This window comes from Myripristis murdjan, chromosome 16 (genome assembly GCF_902150065.1).
Source record: "Myripristis murdjan chromosome 16, fMyrMur1.1, whole genome shotgun sequence".
Classification (NCBI taxonomy): Eukaryota; Metazoa; Chordata; class Actinopteri; order Holocentriformes; family Holocentridae; genus Myripristis; species Myripristis murdjan.
Window position 1 is genome coordinate 15,413,592 of NC_043995.1, and position 25,194 is coordinate 15,438,785.

The window sequence follows — 25,194 nt, forward strand, 5'->3', positions numbered from 1 at the left end:
AGTTTTTAGGCCTTTCTGTTCAAAAAGTACCACTACTTGCTTTGGGAAAAGATGAACAGAAACATTAAGGATGTGCATTTTGAGGAAATTAAACTAAACATACATAGTCACTGGTATTACCTGGTCCTTTAAAGATAAGACTAGCAGCACAAAACACCAATACAAAATACTGTTTAGGTAATTTGCATATTGTACATTTTTAAGGCATGTCCCTCACCTTTGGTTTTGAAGGCAAAGTTGCAGTGTTTGCAGATGTAAGGACGGACATCTGTATGTGTGCGGATGTGCTTCCTCAGCATGCTGGGCTTCTTACAGCGGATACCACATTCTCCACATACATACTTTCCCCTGCCGCGACCTCGTACATACACATACTCTTCATTAGACTTATAGCTGAAAATGGAAGGAGAGGGAGAGACACAGTGGGTGAATGTCTCTCCAACATCACTCATTAGGTGCACACAGACAAGTAATCTCACTGTATGGTGGACTTAACTGGTATGGCCAATGAAAAAACAGTTACCCAGATCCTCCACTGAGCAGGTACAATTAAAAACAAACACATTTTTTGTATATATTCCCGAAATGATAGGTGCGGGATACTATGGATTCACCCTGACTGTCACTGTATTCTGTGCCGCAGATCCTGGCTGTGAATGTGATTATGCAAATATCTGTTATTTGAATCTTTTCAAGTTTGCAGTGCACATTCATGACTGTTGAAGGAAGAATTTCAACTTCTGAACGTGATAGTTATGCATTGCAGATATTTTATACTGAACTAAAATTAATTAAACTGAATGGAATTGAATTATGAGTATGAGGGTGCATGCACACACACACACACACACACACACACACACACACACATAAACATACAAGAGAAATGGGTATTCAACATTCTCAACACAAGGCCCTCTTTATTGAGGCGGGATAGGGAAGCCCCACCAAAACCTCAATTCCTCTGAGTCGCTTAGCTGTTCCCTCCATCCCCACTACACCCAGGGCACACAGAGAATACCATTCTGCTGCATTTGGGTGGCCCTGCCAACAACAGCAGCAGCTAAAGAGAGGGAAGGGAAGCCTGGCTATAGCCAACAGTCCAAAATAGACAGTATATATAAAAATCAAGTGACACATTTAGCTCTTGTCTATAAAAACGTTGTTTATACACAATCGTGATGTTTACAAAAAGGCTATTTGTGAACATAGAGTGGAACCACAGCCGTTTTATATCTGAATGAATTGTCCTCTATGAAAATCTCCATCTGCTCTCACTACTCATGTACAATCCATTCTGTATTGTAAATATCCGATGCGGGCTGCCTATGTTTAATTACAGGATATACACCACATCAACATGAGCGTAGGCTGTGAATACTCCCTGTTGTATAACAGAACCAGCGACACCAAGTCAAAACAAATGGTTACACAACTGTTAAATTGTCTCAACAGTGAAATTATGTTGTATTCATTCAGAAGGTGGCTACTGTTCACTGAAATATATTCCTTGCCACTCCTGAAAACACCCACCTACGTCTCAAGAAAAGCTAGTCTGAAGCTGCATTTCACACATCTACCATTCAATCAGACAGTGTGTCTGCCGGTAAAAACAACTGACACTTCGCCCCCGCTGGTACAATAGCATTATGACTGACATGGCAGACTGGTGTGGAGATTATCACTTCATACCAGAGTGCTTTGGTAAGTCCTTTGAATTTCAAAGCAGGAGCAACTGAATGATGACGGAAGGGGACACTATTTACTACTTGAAGCAATATACTTGAGTCACTTCACAGAATGCGAGCATACACTTGGCCAGATAGGAGCTTGTCAAGGAGGCACAACTAATCCCGTTAACACATACAGTAAACTGTATGGGCATAACAAAGTTATGCCCATTTTACCAGTGTCGTGAGGTGTTATGACGAGTCTGCCATGTTCACCACTTACAGCATGGAAATCAATCATGCATACTAACAGCGTCCAGGAGACAAGTGAGCTTGTGCTCACTAAGGGGGGTTAAGTCCACAGACCTTTATCATCAACAAGAAGAAATAGCTGTTGTTCCATAATTTATGAAAGAAGTGTTATTGGAGAGAAAGCTGCCACAATGCCCATACTTGTGCCTTTGTCTGTGTGTTACTAATAAATTCTGGTGACCCCAACCAGGGTCTCTGTATTTGGATCAAATCATGCAAATCATCGGACCAGAAAGCTGTTTCATGAATATTTATAAAAACTGCTCTCACTGCAGGAAAAGCATGGCTTGTTTCTCCTGCAGTGAGGCCTGAGAATAAAATGAGTGGCAAACACTGTTATCTTTTTTTAAGAGCTGATGACAGAGAGATAGGTATGATGAGTGCGTAACAAAGTAAGGCTCCAAAACATAGTGCTATATTCAATGAAGTGCTGTTGTGGTTGTTTGCAAGCATGGAGAAAACCCCTACAGCAGGACATGAAGGGATGCAGGGATCCAGAGAGGCCACAGAGGAAGCTGAAGTAGAGAGAAGGAGAGGGATGAGTTAGGTTAGTAAAACTGGGAGTATTGCCAGAGTGAAACAGGCAGCATGGACAGAGAAGAGATGGGCTCTATGATGGAAACAGACAAGAGAAAGAAGGGAGAATTCTGGGCTGTTTGTGGATGGCAAAGCACTTCCTGTAGTTGTGTAGTTCCTGTAGTTGTGTGCACTGAGTGTGTGTAATGTGTGGCTGTGAATGATAAAGAATGGTAATTAGTGCCTTATCTACTGTCAAGCAGACTACTTCTCCACACTCAAACTGTGTGCACATAAACACAAAACACAGGTCTTGCTGTACATTAGTGTGTAGAGTAGACACTTACACATGCGCACACATACACACACGCATACATGCACGCAAACAAACTCCCTTTACAAAATCTGATGCCTATCTTTAGGCATATAAAATTCTATATGGTTATTCTATATATTTATAACCATATTATATGTTTATAGATTTCCTCACACTCATGAGGAAAGACAGTGTGATCTAAAACTCTCAAACCCCTTCAGTCCTATCTTTACCCCTCTCTATTTTAGAATTCCTTCCTTTTTTCCTCTTCCCTTTTCTCTCATCTCTGTCTCCTGTCTCCTGTAGTGCTTCAGTGTGAACAGATCTACTCTGAATCAACTGCCAGCAAAATACCACTTTGAACAGAGAAAAAATGGCCATGAGGAGATTGAACTGGAAAAAATATGCACCCTCAACATAAAAGCAGACGTATGCAAATGCAAGTGTGCAATCATCTGCAAGTATGCACATACGTTATGGCGTGGGTGCCCCCCCCCCCCACACACACGTATACATATAGTATACACACACACACATACCATGCAAGATTATGACAGTTACACAAGGGAAATCCAGGTGCTGGACTTTGCAGCTAAACTTTGTAGCTTCAAAACAAAACAAACTATCTTGCCAGCAGTAAGAACAAGACACTTGGCTGCAGGTACAAATGAAGCCCCTGAGGGCTCCAGTGCCTCCAATCTGTTATTTCTCTGCGCATCTTTGCCTGTTTTCCATGGTTGCTGTTTTGCTGTCATCAAATGCTGGTTGAGTGACCATGCAGTGACAAATGAACAGATTATTTGTGTAATGAAGCACTGCTATTATTCTCAACTGAATGCTTAATTTAAAAAAAAGTGTGTTTGGCAGTGTCACTCTTGTTGTTCTTACCCGCCTTCAAAGATTCGGACGCGAGATGGCTCGGTCTGTTTGGAGGTGGAGGGTCCTTCCTCATCTCTCCTCCCTTTCTTCTTCTCCTCCTTTTCATGCTGTGGTGCATCCTTCACTTCAACAAGGGCACTGGGTGGGGTAGCATGTACCTACACTCAAGACAGACAGGAAAATTCACCTGCTCTGGAACATAATGGAATCTTTGCTGTGAAAAAGGAACTTAACATTTCTAAAATACCATGTCTGTTACTTTTTAATATTTAGTACATTAAAGGGACTGCATCCAAAACTCAGAGATATTAAATTCTAAGGCAGTGATCAATAGGACAAATTTTGATCCTGTTCAAACGAGCGCACGGGGTGCAACATTATTGTTGTTGCAATGCAACACAAAATTTGACAAGTACTTCCAGCTAATGGTGATAATCTTTGTTGGAAATAAAAATGGACAAGATAAAGATATTGATTGCTCTGCTTGTGTTTGATGAGGAGAATTATTATCCTATTCCATACAAAGGACAGACTGAAACTTAACATATATTCACACAGATAATGTGTACATCGCTCCAGGCACTGAAATGTGACTAAAGCAGAGACATACTCAAGATGAAATGCCCAGCGAAACAACTGAAAAAGTGCCTCATCCAAAACATAAGGTGCATAATTTGGAGCAGACAGGAGCCTGTTGCGAACAAACCACTGAAAACAACCGAAAGACAACACAGCTGCATTCAAAAGCGCATTCTGTGTTGGTTACTGTCTCTTTGACAGAGAAGCCTGTATTAAGGTAGAAAGTAGGATATATTGCTGTTATATTTACCTCTGAGACACGTGGCGTCCTGCTGCTGGCAGGGGCCAATTTGCTTTTGGCTGGAGTCGGTGCTGTGGCCATGGTGTAAGTCTCTGAGCTGTGCTTCTGTTTAGAGCACAGTAGAGACAAGGCCACCTTAGTGCTGAGGCCTGGCAGGTTGGGATTGTGAACACTGACACTCCAGGTAGAATAAACTGAAGTCTGGGGGTCCCTCTGGGCAGAAGGGTTGGGCTTTACATAGTTCAGGTAGCACCAGTTGACCGAGGTGGCGGTGTGCAGGCTGGGGTATGATGGGGTGCTAGGTCTTTCTGGGCGTGGGAGCTGAGGAGCACTGACCACCCCCTGACCCTCTTCCACAACTGGCACCTCTTCTTTTTTTGGCTTTGCCTCCTCTGTTGCCTCCTCCTCCTCTTTCTCCCTGGTATGTTTCCTTGGTACTTGGACTTCCTCCCCCTCGACTTTCACAGTTACCACCTCTGCCCTCTTCGGCTCTTTCTTCTCTGCTTCTTCCAGTTTTCTCCCAGGGGCTTTACTTTTTAACTCTTCTTCCACCTTCTCTTCTACCACCCCCTCTCCTGCCTTATGTTGCTCCCCCTCTTCTTCCTCCTTTACTCTTTTTTGGTGGCGCTGGGCCTCTGTACTGAGCTCCAGACTGGCAGCGGGAGAAAGCATGCGTTTACTCCCTCCAGCCCCGAGTGGACCGTAGCCTTCCCCAGATCCTGACCCAGAGGCCAGCTCCACAGGCAGAGACAGGGGCAGGAGGCTCTTGATGTCTGGTGTGGGGACCTTCAGGTAGGACCTCTGTAGCTTGTCCCGCTCCACCTGGCCCATGATGACCATAGCTGTGCAACAAATGGGCTCCTGTGAGCGGGCAGAGGCCAGGATTTGAGACAGTGTGGTATACATGGCGCTAGCATAGGTGGGTATATGGGTCTGGAGGCGTACTGGGACCACAAGGGATACCACCGGTGTAAGCTGTGTCAGGCATGTGGCAATGACTGGACGTGGGTGGTGGTAGGAAACAGGGACAAGGGACTGTCGAGTAAGGGCAGGAGACATGGAAGAGATGGAGGGTCTGGCCACTGTGAGGGGAGGGGAAGGTACCTGTGCAGTGCATCTTGGGGATACAGGAAGATACAGAGTCTGACTAGCTCTCGTTCTGGAAGAGAACTGGAGAGGAAGTAGCGCAGGAAGCTGATGGAGAGGTATACCTAAGCGTTCAGCCATGTGGATCTGTGCTGGGTGCACCTGTATAGGTGGGTGTGTTGTCTCTGAATGTAAGAAGGCTCTGTGGATGATCTGGGTGGAAAGGACTTCAGAGATGGCTGTTGTGACTGGGAGCAGCTGGGCAAGCGATGGCGGGGGGAACATTTCCTGACCTCTGGGCTGCAAAGGGAGTACACCCTGAGACAGGGGGAGGATCTGGGGCTGGAACAGCTGCAGGGTTTTTGCTTTTGCTTTTGGGTTGAGCCAGGAGCTGGCCTCACTTGAGTGGGCAGCAGGATGGCTAGAGTGGGATGGTCCTGGCTTGGGGCTGTCTAATCTAGGTGAGTGACTCATGCTGCTCCCTTCCTCCTGCTCAGGTTCCCCTAGGGTGGCATGCTTCACTAGGAGACACTTCCTCCTTTCTCTCCAGGCAGATGCAGACTGCTGTGGGGACAGGGACCCATAGTCAAAGGACTTGCTTCTGGTCTCTGAGGTCTGATCTGTTTGCTGTGGGCTGGCTGGGGCCTGCTCTGAGGCTGAGCGCCGCATCTCTTTGTGGGTTTGGTGGTGTTGGTGGGAGGTGGAAGGCACCATCAGCATCTGGGAGCCCTGGCTACTAGAGGCCCAGACAGCAGGCTCAGACCTTGCTGTGTCCTCAAAGGAAGCAGACAGGCTTGAAGTATGGGAGATGTTGCTCTCTTGACTGGGACTGCGAGGCAGGGACACAGACTCAAAGCTAGACTCCCCGGAGGACTGGGCCACTTCTGCCAACCGGAGTCTCTTCTTCTTTGGTGGCAGCTTCTCTGCAGGAAGCTGGGCCAGAGTCTGACTGCGCTGCGGCCACTGGAACTCCTCCACTCTCTCTGCTTCCTACAAAGGTAGAAGCTTAGCAATTTAACATCCAACAGTAGAAAATGCCATAAAAAACAATATTTTGTAGAGAGGCAGATTAAACAAATATACCATAAATCAGCAACAAATGTACATCATTTACAGAAGTAGAGAGCCAAATCCTATTTAAGATAATTATGTACCTTGGATGAGGATGCTGTTACTGGGGGTGACACAGATGGCATGTCAGCATCAGGCTCCACGGTAACCAGGATCTCTGGCACTTGGATGTTGGGCTGGCGGATGAGGCGGGATGTAGAAGGTGATGGTTTTGGCTCTGTTTGTTGTACTGGCTGACCCTCTCTGAGGTCTGGTTCCTGACTCTCCATGGATATACTCTCCTGCTTTTCAAAAGAGCTGGTGTGCTGGATGACAGACACACCCTTTCTGTCCTGCTGCTGCTGTTTTGGCTCAGTCTGGGAGGGAACACCTGAACACATTGAAAGCAAACAAATAAACAAAAAAACGGCAAATTAAATTTGTGTGTTGCATTTGAATAATACATTTCAATTTTACAGCTTTATTATTATTCAAATTTATTATTCATTTTTTAAATAAATTTGAATAAAAATAAATACTTATTTACTATTTTTATATGTGTGTGTATGTGTGTATATACGCACACACACACACACACACACACAGAATACTGATTTTATATATATATAGGACAAGTCTACCCACAGAGGATATGTGCGGCACAGGTATTTTATTGATGATGACTGGTGGGCACATTATAATGCACAAATTTTTTTTCGCTAAAAAAAAAAAAAAAAAAAAAAACTACATGCCTTTGCTTGGCTTGTCCCATATCAATACCATCAGTCTGCTTGCTTGTAATGCAACCTGTGAGGGCAGCACGGAGGGAAGCAATTATAATGTACAGGACAATGGAAGAGTCCAGTGCAGGGAATACACAACTGTCAAGCAGTGGAACATTTATTGGGAAACTTGCCTGAGTCTGCCATGTGCATGGTATGCCAATAGCCTGGAATGCCCAGGTTATCTTTTGGACAAGCAGATGATGGCTTAAAAGATAAAATATTTTGAACGATATTTCATAGATTTCATTTTAATGCCTATGACAGGCTGCATTTTGGAAAACCTTCACAGATCTTTCCAGTCGAGGCTATATACTGTATATGATGCAGTGAAGGAAGGGGATGTGGAGGGCAGAGTGTGGGCTAATGTCGGGCTTGTTAAACTGGTACACTGTTACACTGGGGTGCGGCATGAAATCATGCAGGAGCAGGCAGCCACAGTCTTGAAATAACAGACCTGCACAGACCTCTATTTTCATAAAGTAGTTTGTGCTTTAACTTTATGATGAAGATCCATATATCCACTACATCGCTGCTGTTTAAATGGTTTCATCAGCCCAAATGCTATAGAATTGTTTCATCCTATAAAGGACCATGTGATACTAAAATTGAAGTTAAGTCAATAAAATAACCAAAATTGGGGTTATAAGTATTTCACTACAAAGTACTGCAACACACATAACCTCTCTAGACATTCAAAGTTCTCAAACACTGAGAGGATAAAAATTATGAAAGACGGTAACATGTCTGTTTAAAATGGAGGATACTGTTCATATTCTCTCTGCTACTATGGGGATACATTAACAAACCTGAGAGGGCCTGGTTGTGCTCTGGTCTGCTTGGCACTGGAGAGAGGGCAGAACTGCTTGACATGGCTGTGGGCCCAGGGCTGGGAGGATCCTCTTCCAGACTCTCCTCTTTCCTCCTCTTCCTTACAGCCATGGCCAGCGCTCTGAACTTATAGTGCATCATCTGGGGGCGGTCCTCCCTGCATGTTCCACTCACATCCCCACTCTCTTGTTCCAGTGTTTGCTGTCCAGGGCAGATGACTCTATGGGCCTCATAGCCCTCTCTCTGCTGGCAGCGGGCCCCACATGTTTCACACTCATACAGGCTGGGACCCCTTTGCTGTTGCTGTTGTTGTTTCTGCCTGTCTAGGTCAGTGCCTCTGACTGAAGAGGAAGAGGGACCTGCCTCCTCCAGGATTAGCTCAGCTCCCAGGGGAACTTCTATGGCAGGCTGGCGCCTCAGCATACGCTGGGCATGGCCAACCCTCATCTCTGCCACCACTGCTTGCTGTTCATCAAAAGAGTGGCAGAGACGGAAGCCTCTGGGAGACATGGTTGAGGGGTCTCCCTGGCTGGCAGATGATGGCATTGAGTGGCTTCGAAGCAGAGGCACTGTAGACAGCTCCTGGGCACCTGATGGCTCACCCTCAGGACTGTGGAGGTGTCCCAAACTACTGGGGCCAGGGATTTCCCCTTTGGGTTCAAATGCATAGGGGTCTTTTGGGGTGCTAAATTTGGGTGACTCCATGCTGCTCTTCCTAGATAGGGAGGAGCGTCGGGGTTTCACACTATCAATCTCACTGGTGTCTACCACTGCCTCATTGATGGTGATAAGCTTAGTAATATGTTCTATGACTTGGGTTTTGGGTACACTGAAGGGAATACTCTTGTCTTCCGGTCCTGTAGACGAGGAGAGTGAAGAATGGGGCTGCTGCTGATGGGGACTGCGCTGCTGCCCTCCCAGTCTCCCATATTTCCCCAGGATAATTTCTGCGTAGGTTTTGGCACTGGCACTGGGAGGGCTAACTTGGGACAGCTCAGTGCTGCCTGATCCAGAGAAGTAGCCAGACTCTGTGCTGCCTTTACTGCCAGGGCCCAGTGAAGAAGATGATGTGGAAAGAGAGGAGGGAGGGTCATCTGGAGAAGCCATGGGACCACGTTTCCTCTCACTAAGCCTCATTGCCAGCCTCTGTTTGACAGCCTGGGAGTCCTCAGGCCTCTGGCTCTCCTCTGACAGCTCCTTACCACCTCTCTTCTGCTGGCCCGCCATCTCTTTAGAAGAGGACTGCCTATGATGGCCTGTCTCCTCTTCAGACTCTGTGCTGTCTCCCTCGGTGGGTTCCTCCGGGTCTTCTCCCAGGCCTCCGCCCTCTGGTCCACTCAAACTGGGCTCATCACGGCTGGACGCCAGGCCAGCTTTAATGCGATGGGCATGAGACTTGCGGTGTTTGTACAGGTTGCTCTTGGTCTTGAAAGAGAAGCCACAAGGGGCACAAGGGTAGGGCCTTTCTCCAGTGTGGGACCGTATGTGTTTCTGAAGGACGCTCGGCTTGGCACATGGACGGCCACAGTAAGAGCACACATATTTCCCTGGTTTTTGAGGTTTCTTCTCTCCTCTTCTGGATGAGCCACCCCCCTCGGGGCCTTCCTGGCTGGGCTGGGATGGCACCCCCAGACCATGCTCGCCCTGGGCGGATGAGGTGGAGGGAAGAGGCGAGGTCGAAGAGAGGGATGGAGAAAGGAAGCTGCCTCCTGAGGGACCTGGGGTGTCTGAGTGCTGCCATGCTACTGCTTGCTGCTGCTGTAACCGGAGCAGAAGGTCTCCACGCTTAGGTTGGCGACCTTGCAGGCGGCCCAACGATCTGTGTACGGGACGCGGGTTGGGAGGCTGCTGTGGCTGCTGAGGTGCACAGGATCCCAGTTGGGGCTCAGCAGACACAGGCTGCTGCTCTTGCCTTCCGGAGCGCTCCCCATCGGCCGGACGGCTGGGCTCAGCCTCCATAGAGTGAGGAGGAGGCCTCACAGACACACAAGGAAGGGCTCTGGGAGCCTCATGGAGCTGACCACATGGCAGCAGGGAGGTCAGAGGCAGGGAAACATTGAAAGACTGAGTCGTAAATCACAACAAAGGGCCTTTTTTGGTGAGGGCCAAAAGTTAGTCAAGAGGACCAAATAAGGCATCATTAAAATGTGCCCCGGAGCTGCAAAGATGCAGGTAAACATGGATCATCTCTCTGTGCTGAGTAGCTCTGCTCCTGTCCAGCCTCAGCCATTCTAACAGCTCTCTGGAGGTGCTCTCGGCATGTCTCTTTTGTTGGATCTCAAGAGAAGTGTCCGTTCAGCTCCTAAATGGGTCTGAAGAGAAACAGAAACAGACAAGGAAGCACTGAGTTACTAAGTGGAAAAACACCAAGGCACTCATTAGATACTATGACCATATTTTATAGCACGTTTTTTCTATTTTTTTCTGGCAAAATAAAAGGAAGAAAACAGAGTGGTAATGAAGGGAAGTGTGGGCCCTTCTGACTCCATTAACACCAATAGTTGATTACAGCATATCCCAGCTAAATTTAGAAAACACAGGACCTATTAAAGACGACTTTCTTGGCATCATAATCATTCCAAAAAAGCCTACTGTGCTGCTAACCTTTGATGAAAAAGAGTTATGTTGGGGTAATAGAAAGGCCAGAGTCATTAGTGTCCTGTTATCAGAATCCTGATAAAGAATAGCCCTAACATATAATACCCTGACAAATAGGGTTAAATTTCCTGGCATAATGTTGACTGGGGTCAGTGTTGTAATGAGAACATTAGCAAGGTAATTGCATCAGCAACATGTTATTGCTCTCATCTGTCCTGGCCTCAACTCTAAATGAGCACCCTGGTTAGATACTGAGCAGTGATACGGAACAAGGCTATCACACAAGACAGTGCACCTACTGTATGTCTATTCAGGATTGTTAGGTCCAGATGTTTTCTAATTGTAACACTTTCAAAATGCATGATCCGTGCACACTGTGCACACAAACATCTGTCTGAGAGTCTGTATGCAAATGCACACACTAGTGTGTTTGTCTCCTAAGAATTTACATAAAGACAAACGAAAAACTCCCTTTATGTAGAAAATTTTACTCCAAACAGACGAGTGAGTATATCTGACCTATGACTGGCCTACTCTGCAGGAGTCAGAGCAGCTCAGGGCCAGCCAGGAAACATCCAGAGCGCAGGCACCAACTGAGGAGACCGCAGTGTCAGGGCAAAGAGTCAAAACAAATGCTGGAAATATAGCCTATGCTTATCTGATCTGGCACTAAAGCTAAAGGGGGCAAATGGAGGGGGGCTGTCTTCTAGTGGATAAGAGGACTTGACAGAAACGGGCTTTCAGTCTATGCCCCACAAACTGCACTGTTACATACAACCACTAGGGTGCAGTGTTTATGAGGGGCCAAGTATAGTTTTTACTTTTACTCTATTATGGGATGGTGTGGTGAAATCTTCTCCTTTATCAAGATATATCTACTTTAATATTTCCCACTCACACACTTCTAGAGAGTAGATTTTATGAGGGGCTAAGTACAGCTGATCATGACAAAGACTTTTGGATGGGTGCATGATGAAATCTCCCCTTTTATCAAGATATATGTACTGTAATATTTCCCACTTACTACAAATCCTGCACTCAGTCTCAACTCAAAGACACAGGATTCTTGTACCACAGCCAATCAAAACACATTCTGGGAATGGATAGGCCCAATCATAACATTTTCACTGAGCAGCCGTGCCCAACGGCTGACAGACACGGCACAGGCTAATCCACAGTATCAATCATCGTCAGAGACATCCACACTATTTTACAACCCCACCACTACCACCACCTCTCCCACACAACTCTGTCAGACTCAGAGATCAGTGCTCAGTGAAGGAGGACAACGTGTGTGTTCACCTCACACTTGTGTATCTGTGTGATGATACCGACAGTGTGGACCACCTTTGACAGCCAGAACATGCCAGGAGAAAAGATAATGAGGGAAGCTGGCTTTCAAATAATATGCCAATAAATCTACACTGGCAGGGGAAAAGGGTGAAAATAAACTAATATTCTACTTTTAAATACTTCACACTGATGCACAACAAATCCAGAAACTGACAGCATGCCGATGAGAGAAAGAGCACATCGATAATATTAGAGACAAGCGTGTGGCGTAGGAGTAAAAACAAGAGTCAGATGAAGTGAGAAGAGGTGGGAGAGGGGAAGCAGAACGGGAAGACTATGGAGTGAATCAGTGATCCAGTGGCTGAATAAACAGGCCTAGCAGAAGACTGCAGCTGAGGAGCCAGTGGTGGCAAGGAAGCACTGACAGGTTTTTTTTTTTTTTTTTAATGAGCCACACTTTCACTCTCCCCATATGTCTAGAACAACAAATTGCACAGTCAGTCTTCATTAGAGCCAGTTTACAGTGGGAAAAAAATAGAGAGAATCACTCTTCCTCTTGGAAACGACTTGACAGATTCTCGGCTCCATTTCCATGTTCCCCCACATCTGCTGAAGGATGATCATCTATTTAGTGTGTTTTTCCAAGCAGACCGGCGCTTTGATTACAGCAGACTTTTACCATCAGCACTCAGCAATTAGGCAGAATAACAGACAAAATCAACACCATTAAAATTCACTTGTCTGTCTACATTTGTCTGTCTTCTGCCTACACAGCTGAGCAGACAGACATACGTGACTGCAAAGACTTCGTTACATGGAACATCTGCTATAGCTTTTTCTGCCATGAGCTGATGAGCCGCAGGGAGGCATTAGTCTTATAAGTTAATAAGTTAAGTTAGATAAGTTAGATCAGGAGGGAGTGGAGCTCACAAAAGAGTTGTAAGTCAGACACTGAGTAAGTGTGGCTCCTCACACCATTAAATGCAAGAGAGAAAAGTGAGACAGCAATAAAAGAACAATAGAGGAAAGGAGTAGGTGTCTAAGAAAGAGGAGCAGAGAGAAGTAGAGGAGGGAAATATAGCAGGAGGAGCAAGGTGATGGAGTAAGACAGGTAAAAGAGTGGGTGAGAGTTAAACATGGCTCTGGATGTGAAGTAGGAAGATAATGTGCACAGAAAAAAGGAGGAACTGAGAGGGAGGGGAGAGAGAGAGAGAGAGACAGAGAAGCGGAGAGAAAGCGCAAGCGAATGTGTGCTCCTCAGGCTCCTTGTAATAGATGTCTGAGTACATGTAGCTGGCCATCGCAGTGTAAGCTTAATGATCTCTGGCATAGCTATTGATGCAGCCCTTAAACAGGGCGATTAGAAGGCTTTAAGGTTGGGGAGAGCACTGCTTACATTATTCATGGCAGTCTAGACTGCCAGTGCTGAGCGGGGAAACACACCATCAGGACCTTGCCAGGAAGATGAGGGGAAGGAATGCCAGAGTCTAGTCTAGTCTGCAATAAGCCAACACACAGACACACACACGCACCCTACAGCCCACATAGAGTACTCCTGCCCCAAGAGCAATGCCCACTACCACACAGCAGCGCTAAATCTATTCTGACAGATCTGACCAGCCAATCAGATGCGGAGCCCTGAGGTAACCTACCCTGGTTCCTCTCAACAGATCCTCCTGCTGTTTCACAAGGGGAGTTTCCTTTCCCGTCATCCCCATTCCACACAGCTGAATAATCCAAAGGTCCTATTGCACACAGCACTTTTATGCACTATAGCATTACACACACACACAAATAGAAACCAACACATAGGTGAAAACAATATTACAGCGGTAAGGCTTCTGGCACAGCACACAGGTTATGTAAATTTGTCTACTGTGATCGATGAGGGTGGGGCAAGGTTGTTCTTCACTCTGCTCTATTTATAGACTGTGAGGTGCAAGCACACAGTTACTGGAAGCCATTGATGCAGCTGTTCTATAGTGTTATGTTCCTTTGATATGAGTTGTCAGACCAAAACCACAGAGCTAATATTAGCCGCAGCATGAGAAACAACAAAATGTGAACATTGCAGCATTATATCCCCCCGTATCCCACCTTCAGTCTGTCTGTAACTGCTGTGTGCTGAGGCATTGAGGAGTTTGTGCATGCCACGCTTTCTTGTATGGACTAGTTTCTAGTGTCTGCCTAAAATGTGATTAGGATTGCTCCTTAGAGAGAGAAGGAGAAAGATTGAGTGAGAGAGTGTGGAATGTGCATAGAAATGGTGCATGTGTGTGTGTGTGTGTGTGTGTGTCCTTGTGAAGAGGCTTTGTCAGCAGAAAAAGAGACTGATGCAGGTACCCAAGGGAGCGCCAACATACGGAAAAGCTTACTCTTTGTCTCCTTCACACCCACCCACCATCCACATAAACACACACACACACACACACACACACTGTCACACACACTGTCCTTCCACTGTTCCTACTGTATCTAGTGAGTCCAGAAGCTGTACATTTAAAATTGTAATTCCAATAAAACAACCATTAGCTCAATTCCTGCTCAATAAGTAGTGCAATACTGGTAAGAGGCTTTGCAGTGGTTTCATAGTTAAAACTTCATTAACATGCACAGGAGAGTACGGCAGGCAGAGTTTGTGTTCATTTCCTCATCAATACTCAGCCGTATTCATGCAGCTGGTAATGATGGATAAAAATATGGGCTAAACATTAAATTACCTTGTGCCCCGAGAGGAGATAAACCCTCTTAAGTGCTTTTTAAAAAATCTGCTGTCATCCCCCCCATTCTTTCTTACTGGCGGTAGCCTGGTGCAGGTTCCCATGGAAACCAGCCTACTCTGAGCAACGGCAGATGGAGAGGGAGCTGGAGGTCTAAATTTATCTCCCAGCATCCTCTCTGAGTACAGACGCACGCTGGCAGCAGGAAGTGGAGAAAAGCTTGGCCTCTGCATGCACTGACAATCTGGCATGACCCCTGACCTGTAACCCCTCAGGGTGAAACCAGCAGACAAATGCACACACTTCAGCCGAGACACTTTAAAAAAAACATAATCTCAATGGGGCAATGCAACACTTGATACCGTACAAGACGAAGATCTGCAGTGTTCCTTAACTATAAGGTGAATGGAAAGTTCTCTTAGATGTAAATCACAGTCTCGACCTCCACCAAAAGTCTAACAAGAGCTATCAGGTCACATCAAACTCAACCAAACCCCAGACAGTAACAACATCCAGGCTTCAAGTAGGGAAGAAAATGTTTGGCTTGTTTGTAACTGACAATAAAAGAGACCCAGAGGACAGAACCAGATGGCAGACAGAAAGCAAAACCTAGGAGCTTCAGACTCACTCAGGGATATCAGTGCTCCAGGCCGGAGCCACGCACTGAGGAGAACGCTGTCTGAAGACCACATACCACAGCTCTTGCTCCCCCTCCCTCCTCCCCCTCTCTCTCAGCTGAGCGGCATGCATCACAATCCCTGTACCTCTGAGGAAGGCGGCAGAGGAGGATTTTACAAGGCTTTGATAAGACAGGCAGTTCACAACCATCTCAGTGTTCACTTTGATTAAACACAAGCCACTGAACTGCAGGTCAATACTGGCCTTTAAATCAAACACGAGTGGAATAGCAGAGCAGGGTAATGCACACCTCAGTGGCAGGAGAAGATTGCTGTGAGGGTTTTAATAATACCCCTGGCAGCAGAAAAAAAAACTGTCCCCTCTGGTAACATAATCAACTGTAAAAACAAACTGACCAAAACTCAAACAAAATTGTAAGTTGCTGGGAATGCTGTTATTTTATTTGGGGCCAGGCCCTTAACGAATGACAGTAGTGTATTTATTCAGCAAGGAGGAACTTAAAGTATAGAAGTGAATCATAAGTGCTGTATAATAGCAACAGCCATATGGCCCAGTGATGCCATCTGACATAGTCAGACACTTCAGGTATGTTGTCTTTACACCACTGAAAGAGAGTCTCCAATATTGTTGATAGTGGTTGAACTTAAACCCTGTAACTAACAAAATGCTCATCTAGGTGCAAAGCTGTAGCCAAAACAACACATACTGAGAAAGCATTGAGACAGTTCATGAAATCACAAAATGCAAATGTGCAACAGCAAATTGTCAAATGCACACACAACAGCGAACCAGTGAAACAGCTGTAAGAGCTAACAATATGATACATACCAAGCCAAATGACTCATTTACAGAGACTGGAAACAAATAAAGGGAGAAAGAGTGGTGAGAGAGGAGGAGGAGGAGGAAAAGACTGAGAGGAGAATTGGATTGAGGGAATAAGACTTAGAGATGGAGGGAATTAAGAGAGTGTGTGTGAGTGAGAGAGAGCAAGAGCGAGAGAGAGAAAGAGAGAGAGAAGGGGAGAGAGAAAGAGAGAGCGAGAGAGAGAGAGAGAGAGAGAGAGAGAGAGAGAGAGAGAGAGAGAGCAGATTACCTGACAGAGCAGTCTGGTCTTCCCCCTCAGAGACGCTTCACAGGCACTGTGAAACAGGGAGAGCCAGAGAGTGAGAGCGGATGTGACTGTTTGAGTGGGTGTGTTGCTGAGAGAGAGGGTGGGGGTGAGGCAAAAACAGAGTGATGGAGAGGGAAGGAGAGAGAGAGAGAATAAACTAAATGAATATTTCCACCAGATAAATGTGAAGAGGAGATGGAAGATGCAGTATCAACGAGCAACTTCCTCATCATGAGTATCACCTCAAACATCACATCACCATCTCACCATCTCTCACCATCACAACACAACACAAATCACCATGAACCAGATTTGTCGGTGTAAACCAAAATACTATCGCATGAAAAGTACAAAATGCAAACCAATCGGTCAGGAAATGAACGTTCATCTGCTGCTTCTTTCACTAACACGCTCAGCGGCTGTGGCAGAGCACCGGCAGACAGGATTACAAACAGGTCTTACACGGGGCTTTCCCCTGCAACACAGGACCCTGGGGGCGGACCCAGGAAACTAGCAATTATAACCCCCTTATCGACAATGTTAGCCAATTGCAGTGATGGATTAAGAACAATGATCACACACGTCATGCGTGTACTGGTCTCCTTGAAACGCAAGTAACACGCACACACTCACACTCTCTCTACATGAAGATGTCTCATTCACATAAATCTTGTAGTTCCAGCTACAGTGCCAGCCAGGGTGCTGCATCTGTAAATGACATAAATGAATTCCAGAGTCACATCCATTCAAGCCCCCGCATTACGCAGAGAGAGAGAGAGAGAGAGAGAGAGGGAGAGAGAAGGAGAGAGAGAAATAAAAAGAGAGAGAGGGAGAGAATTGAGAATGAAAGGAGGCCCTGCTGTTCCATAGAGCTCTGCCTCACTGGCAGAGTACAGGAAGTGTGAGTCACGCTCTAAAATAAACACACTCACACAGTGACGAGCCAGCACACAGGACGAGCGGATGGCTGGGCTACTGATCAGAAGGCAGGCAGAGGGAACATGGATCCTAACAGGCCAGCAACACGTGTTGGCCTGGTGGGACTCACAGCCGGATGATGGGATGAGTCAAAGGAGGAGATGGGTCACTGTTCCCTCTTTCCCTAACTATATGCGCTATTGTATTTCTCTTTTGTTTGTTTGTTTGTTTTCTCTCCATTTATCCCTCCTTTCTGTTTCTTTAACCTCTTCCTCTGTTCTGTTGTTCTTCTTTGTCCACACTTTCCCTGCTCCTGGCTTTTTCTGCCCTGTGTTTCCCCTTCTTAATTTATATGGTTCCAGTCAATAGGGGTGTTGTTCAGGACTTGGTGATTGCCCATGGCTCACTGTGGCTGCTGGCTCCCGGCTGCAGGGGACTGTGCCGGCCTGATGCTGGGTCAGGCACCCAGGCTGCAGCGCTCGCTGGCAGAGGGACTGACTGTATTGTGTCTGTCTGAATGTGCTCATTGTCACCATTTGCAGCACACACCTTCTTTACTGTACTTCCCTGTGAGGGACCTTCACCCATCCGTCATCCCTTTGTCTTCTGTTCCTCAGACTGAGGGGTTCTGACGGGAAGGTGGGGGGGTGTCGGAGGCTGGGAAACAAAACGGCCTCTGTGGGGGTGATTGACAGGGAAGCTGCTCCGCACAGACATGACGATTAGCAAGGCTGGAAGCAAGACTTCAGACACACGCTCTGTTAGGAGGCTAGGCTTCATCTCTAAGGCGTCAAGTTCAGATTATAATTTTGAAGATCAAAGTGGGATTTCTCTTAGACGTGCAAAGATTACAAAGGTCATAGAGCAAGCCCTCATAACATTATAATAGTGATAGGACATCCCATCCATAGGGCCCAAATATGTCAACTCACTCAATGGCAAAGTTGTTCTATTTTCTTATGGTCATGCGAGTAGACGTGTACGATAAATGAATATGTTACTGATATTGTGATATGAGGCTGTGATATTGTCTGAGATTTTGTATATCATAATATCGTTAAATGGAATAACTGTTGTCTTTTCCTGGTTTTAAAGTAGGGCTGGGTGATATGAATAGAAACAAATATCACAATATCTTTGACCAAATACCTCGATACCAATATTGTGACATATTGGAGGGATGACTATTGGCGCTTTCATAAGGTATTTACATATGAAATTTTGATAAACAATCATTAGTCATTTGGATATTATGACCAAGCAGCTAGAGACAAATATTATAGCAGCTAGAATAAACTGATGAGTTCAGGAAACTACGTCCCTTTACTGTCATGTCATGCAATCTTTAAACCCAGAAAAGGCAACATTTATGCCCTATCACAATATTATGATATCTACATCCCAGACAATATCTAGTCTCAAATTATGATATCAATATAATACCAGTCAGCTCTATTTTAAAGGCTGCATTGCAGTGAAAAGATAACATTTTCTGAACTTATTGCTGTTCTAGCTGCTTGCCTCTACCCGCTTGGTCATCATATCCTCATTACTGATGACTGTTTATCAAAAAGCTTGCGTGTAACTATCTCACAAAAGGATCAATAGTCCTAACTACATGTCATCATAATTTTCATATTGAGGTCAAAAATATTGTGATTTTTTTCCATACCACCCAGCATTACACACGAGGCAGTTTCCCACATATGACATAAACATATATGAAGCAGACACAAGCAACACCTAAAATGCAAACAGCATGCTTTACAAGCATATTCATGTTGTTTTGGTGTAGCCACAGACTATAATTTAGAATAAATGAGTGGTCTGTGAATTTACAGGCAACCATACAGATGACATATTTTTGGACTTTCACGCCATAAACTGCAGACACAGGCAGTAAAATGGGCAAAAACGGGCGTATTCAAAGAGGGTTCACTCTGTTCTGAGTGTAGAGAGGGCAGGTTATTTCTGACATGTGGTTCTCCAGTAAACTGACCCCCCCTGTCCATATGTCTGTGGTATTATAACAGAAACAAGATCCATTTCAAGAGGGAGCCCACCTAGTGTATAAAAGCAGCTGTGGTTGAGTGTTGCTGTACCTGTTTGTGTTTGTGCAGAAAGGGACCGGGAGCAAAGGCGACGTCCACCTCACCAGCGGGCTGAGGTGGTCGTCTGGGAAGCAAATCCAGTCATTACATGGGTAAACACCAGCTATATCATCAACTCGTTCTCACCCTCTAGCTCAGAATAAAACTTCCATAAAATGTAAATTTGTCTTATGGTACGATGTGAAAGTGAACCTCACTACCTCACACAACACGCCGTCAGTTTTCTCCCTCGGCACAGCTACTGGTTCTTTGACTTTCTCAGATTTGATGACAGAGCAGGTGACGCACGGGTCCCTCGTGTGTCACCTGACCATGATTTTGACTGGAGGGCACCGGCAAACAAGATGTTAAGACACCGTGAGTGTGTGCTGTTGAGCAGGTCCGTGAGCATGGTGTGTCCGTCACATAGCATACAGATCTTATCAAGTGACAAGGGCTAAATGCTTTTGGATATACAGTAGGAACCAATAGCTTGAATCCACTACTATATATCACACATATTTAAGTATAAAAGAGCGTATTTTTTAGGTAATACACATCAAAAATTTTAATATGAAACAGAAATATATCTGAATATCTGGGGATGCTGCCAATACACAGTGTGAATTGTTTTGGTCCTTTACTAATACCAGATATTGACAAAATTAATACCGTCCTCTATCTGTTATTGTTGCTAAAGCTAGTGTTTTCACTTTGAAAAAGGAAACGGAAAACGATTTTTCATTTGTTTGTAACAATATCAGAGGAGCTTAGCAAAGCAGTTTGAGGCCAAATTGTTCTCCCGAGTGCTGGAAAGATATCACTGAGCCAAACTGCAGCTGAATTGAGCATTTCCGTTGAAGAAAGGCTTGTTTATAGATGAATCAAAGTTTGGACTTCATGATCACAATCAGAGAGCCGATGTGAAGAAATCGCCCCTTGAGTGCAGAAATCCTACAGTTAAACATGATGGCAGAAAACTTGTCGTCCTTACAGGATTCATATTCCAGCAGGACCCTGAACATACATCTAAGCTATGCCAGGCCAATCTGACGTCCAAGAAAGATCAACGGGTGCTGACTTGTATGACTTTCCCTCCACAGCCACCGCACCCCGAACCCTGATGAATATCTCTCGCAGTGTGAAAAGGCAAAAATGCAAAACATACTGTAACATGACAGCACGCCTTGTGATGCTCCACAAGAGTCCTGAAATAAAGTAGATTTTCAAATCCTGCAAAAACTTTAGAACTGATGCCACAGTGTAAAGTAATTTAAACAGATGGTGGCCATATTAAATAATGAGAAGAATGGGTTTTCAGTAAAGGCTAAGTTTTTGGCTAATATTAGTGAAATATTATATAATCTTATTGGAGAAATAACATTTGACCAAAAATTGGTATTAGTTTTTGATAAATGATGAAGCTCTTGGTAGTGGATTCAAGACTTGTAGCTCTCGCTTCACACATATACACACACACACACACACACACACACACACACACACACACACACACACACACGGACAGCTACCATGCAGCTAGAGGGGTCTTAGACATGCAACCAACCAGCCGGCTAATGGAGTCTTGCATGCCAGTCTTTTGTTAATGCCGATCGATACTTATCCTCGGCACATCTGACATCTGATCCTGTAAAACACTGACAGACTGACCACCCTCTCCATTTCACTTATCCCTTTTTCTTGTGCTCAGTCTCTCTCTCTCTTCTCTCTCACCCTCTCTTCTCTCCCTCTCTCAAACACACACATGCACACACACACACACACACACACACACACACAATTCCCCCTTCACAGTCTCTCCCCATTTAGTTCTCAATTTCATCCTCACAACCCACTCTCATTATCTTTTCCTTTTCCATGGCACTGAGGCATTAATAAGCATCACTGTCTAATGTGGCAAAGTGAGCTTTATGTGTGTTATGGGGAAGGCTACCAGGAAACCAAGTCTACTGGGTTACTGTGGGTAGTGATTATGTAAATGAGCCTGGCCTTGTGTAAACACCCTGATTGGTAAGAAGATACCATATGCAGACATCATCTATCATTAGCAATTTCCAAAGGTATATTTGGCCACAATGATTATACAGTATTAGTATTTCCTCAGAGTCTCAAGCATTGAAAAGTGAAAACGCAGTAGGTTTGATTCACTGCCACAGAGGCAAAAACGGTCGTGTAAAATGACAGCGATACATTAGGGACAGCGGTGGTGAACAAACAGACTCCAGGGCCTTGTAGAGAGCTACTGTAACAGAAGTGGAACAGATACAGCACATCTGTCAAAGTCACTTCAGCTGCCTCTGGATGGCTCGACATCAAAAACACAAACACGGCAACGGCGGCGCGCAAATGAAATAAAAGAGTGACAAAGCATAGGGGAGCGGGAGAGGATAAATATAGAAAGAGGAAGTGACATTTTCAAAAGCTGTCCTCCCTGCACCCACAGGTTTCACTGATGTTGTGTAGATGTCAAGATCACAATGCAAAATGCTCCCACACAGCTCACCATATCTGTCTTTCACAATCTGCCACTATCTACAATCTACAATGGACTCTTTCAATCATGGTGGAATCCACTAGAATTGGTTTTGGGCAAACCTGTGACGATACAAACTTATCGAGAAACATCAACTTATAGCTCACTGGGAATAAAACTAGACAATGAAGTATAAACATTTGCACCAGGGCTTAAAATTTGCAGGACATAACTCTACTTGTTTGAATTGTTCTGGTAGGTTGAAGGTATAAAACTATGGACTTCTCAACAATTAAGGTCACAATGAAATGAAAGATTACTTTCTCAACTTGACACTTGATTTTCCATGCCAAAATATTTACCTGTTTCACAATCAATCTCAAATACCTGATTCAATTTTTATTTTTTTATTTTTTGCATTGTTTATGTTAAAAACCAATTGCTTCTTCCTGAATAACAGTGTATCTTCACGCTGAACCAGTAGATGTGAATCAATATTTCAGCCAATAAAGGCATCACATTTTTGAACAATCACACCCCCTCCCATTGGTTGACTTTTTTGAAAGATGCCTCTCCATCATGCGCCTCGCCCCAACAAGCTGTTTCAACAGGAAATACATCACATTAAGGAAGCAGGAGGCTCTCAAAATGCTGTTTCATCAAGACTGTAAAGTATTTCTGATGATGCATTCTCATTTGTCCAAGTGCATGTGTGAATTAAAAACCAAGCGGCGGTAATTATTCATGTTACAGCAGCAATCAAATTAGAGCAGTCATTTAAGTTTGCTGGGAACTGATCTTATTTTTAAATGAAGTAACACCACATGGATTCCCACCCCATGCTGGGAGTGCCTCAACTAGTGCCTTCTTCCAGCAACTGAATTTTAGGGATGGAATATGTGAGTATTCGAATGTGTTTCTGAGGCCAATAACAATATCTGATATCAATACTGGTCTATGACAATACCAATACCACTATGACTTTTTGTAAGCTAATAAAAAACAGGCTCAGCTTTTCAACCTGTCTTAAGATAACTCAGCATTTTATGAACAAAACACCATATTAGTTTGGTTCTGTGACTAATTTGACAGTGGCGTTAATGACCCACTCTTAGAAAAAAAAAAAAAGGTCACAAAAGGTCACCTGTGTGAGGCTGTATTTAGCACCGCTGCAGCACTGCGACTGACCCGGCACCACGCCTTATCTGCACATCTCGGGAACCTGTGACTGCGTTAATTTGAGCTGTTAAGTTTGAGCTGCTGGTGCTTTTAGCGCTGCCTGCATAAACACAGGCTCAGGGGAGAGTCAACAGGTGGAAGCTCTGGCTGAGTGTGTTCAAACACCAAGATCAGGCCGCAGAATATATAAACACCGCCTCCATCACCACCGTCCTCTTTGCCGCCTCCGCCCACAACCCCCCCTCACTCCCAGCCTGGCAGAGGGGCACCCTTCTGATTAGGGAGTTCACACAGGGCCAGGCCAGTCTAAGCAATCGCTACCCACAGTGACAAACAACTCCATTCAGAGCTGTTGGTTTACAGTTTACTCTCCCTCCTCCTCTGGGTGCCCAGTGCTGCCCATTCTAGCCTCCCCAGCGCCACACTGACAAAGACACATTAGTGGCTTGTCAACAGAGACTCTCCTGACACATCAACGCCTTGTGAGCCTTTAAACAAAATATGTACCCAGTCATGTGACCTGTACCCTTTCTGTTTGTGTGAGTGTGTGATGCCTGTGTTTTTGTGCACATCCAGAGTGAGAGAGTTGTGAGAGTTAGAGAGAGAGAGAGAGAGTGAGTGAGAGAGAGAGAGAGAGAGAGAGAGAGAGAGAGAGAGTACATGGTCATTTCTGACAGCATCCTCAGTTCACAGCTCCTAACCACAGCAGAGACTTTCGGTCTCCTACATTTTTACATTCAGTCTGCCATCTGAGAGACAGAATCTTGTAAAGACGATCAAATGTGTGCGCAGCGCGGGGACTGCAGGGCTGAGTGAGACAGCTCATCAATCACACATGGCAATCAAACTCAGCTAAAGCACTCCCTTAGTAAATCTGTGAGTGTGTGCATGTGTGTGTGTATGCTTTTGATGTGTAATCCTCAGTCTACAGAATATAAGAATCTATCTTTAATGGAATAAAAGGTTGTTTAAACACAAATTTGTCATTTCGTGCAAAGCAATCAGAGGGCTTTGAGCAAGCTGGGCCGTGGATTCGATTTTTATTTTTTATTCTTTCTGCTGTTAATGTTCATCTTGTTGTGGCAAACACAATAACTTAAGACATCATTACACCTGAAGTCATCGTGCTACTTTTGCCAGCCTTAGCTTACAATACTGGTTGTCAACAACAGAGAGCTAAGGAAAGGGAGATTTATGTGACTGTAAACACACGGTTGACAAGGATTAAGATGTCAAGATCACTGTCAGCACCTGTGTGCTGCTTAGTAACAAACTGACAGGAACAAGCAAACATGCACAGGCGTACAATTACTCTCTCTCTCTCTCTTATTAAAGGAAAAACGTGGGTGCGCAAACAACTAATTTACTGTAAAAACAAAAAAAATAAAATAAAATAAAAATAAAGCAAGATTAAAGGACTGAGAAATAAAACATTGCAGTGCGCCAAACATGGCCCACTCTACTGCAAACCAACTGGCCCACTTTGGGTAACCAGACAGACAGAAATGTGTCACTGGCTGTACTCATCGCTGCTGCTGGGAGGTGTGTTCTTGTTTGGCCACTAGGGAAGGCCACACACAGTCACACCGTATGGCTGCAGGGTACAGTAACACACCCACATTCCCTCAAATATACTGTAATACACACTGTTGATGATTAAGATGCAACCAGAGTAGGAATATAGATTTTTTTTTTTTTTTAGCATTTCTGCTTTAATAGAGAGAGACAAGAAAGACAGGAGTAGGAATATAGGGAAAATGTATATGATACATAGGATGTCCCATGGCCCATAGGTCATGTGACCTGTGTTCAGGGAGTTAGGGGTGCATTCCTCCAGCTGTCATCACCTCATAAAGCTCTGGTTAAGAGGACGACCCCACAGCTGGTTTG

General features: G+C 45.0%; 1 protein-coding gene across 4 annotated transcripts in view; it reads right to left on the bottom strand.

Moving 5' to 3' along the window:
* Positions 1–25,194, bottom strand: part of hivep3b (HIVEP zinc finger 3b) — a 47,547-nt gene that overhangs the window by 4,718 nt on the left and 17,635 nt on the right. The window contains exons 1-7 of one of the 4 annotated variants that reach the window (XM_030073312.1): positions 17,556–17,655; positions 16,606–16,651; positions 8,241–10,574; positions 6,754–7,040; positions 4,523–6,589; positions 3,703–3,851; positions 218–393 (exon numbers count right to left, since the gene is read on the bottom strand). In XM_030073312.1, coding sequence (XP_029929172.1) covers positions 218–393; positions 3,703–3,851; positions 4,523–6,589; positions 6,754–7,040; positions 8,241–10,221 — 4,660 coding nt within the window. In that variant the 5' untranslated portion in view covers positions 10,222–10,574; positions 16,606–16,651; positions 17,556–17,655. Of the gene's footprint in view, positions 1–217; positions 394–3,702; positions 3,852–4,522; positions 6,590–6,753; positions 7,041–8,240; positions 10,575–13,805; positions 13,835–16,605; positions 16,685–17,555; positions 17,656–25,194 lie in introns of those variants that run through there. The other 3 variants (XM_030073311.1, XM_030073313.1, XM_030073310.1) reach the window with 3 other exon arrangements.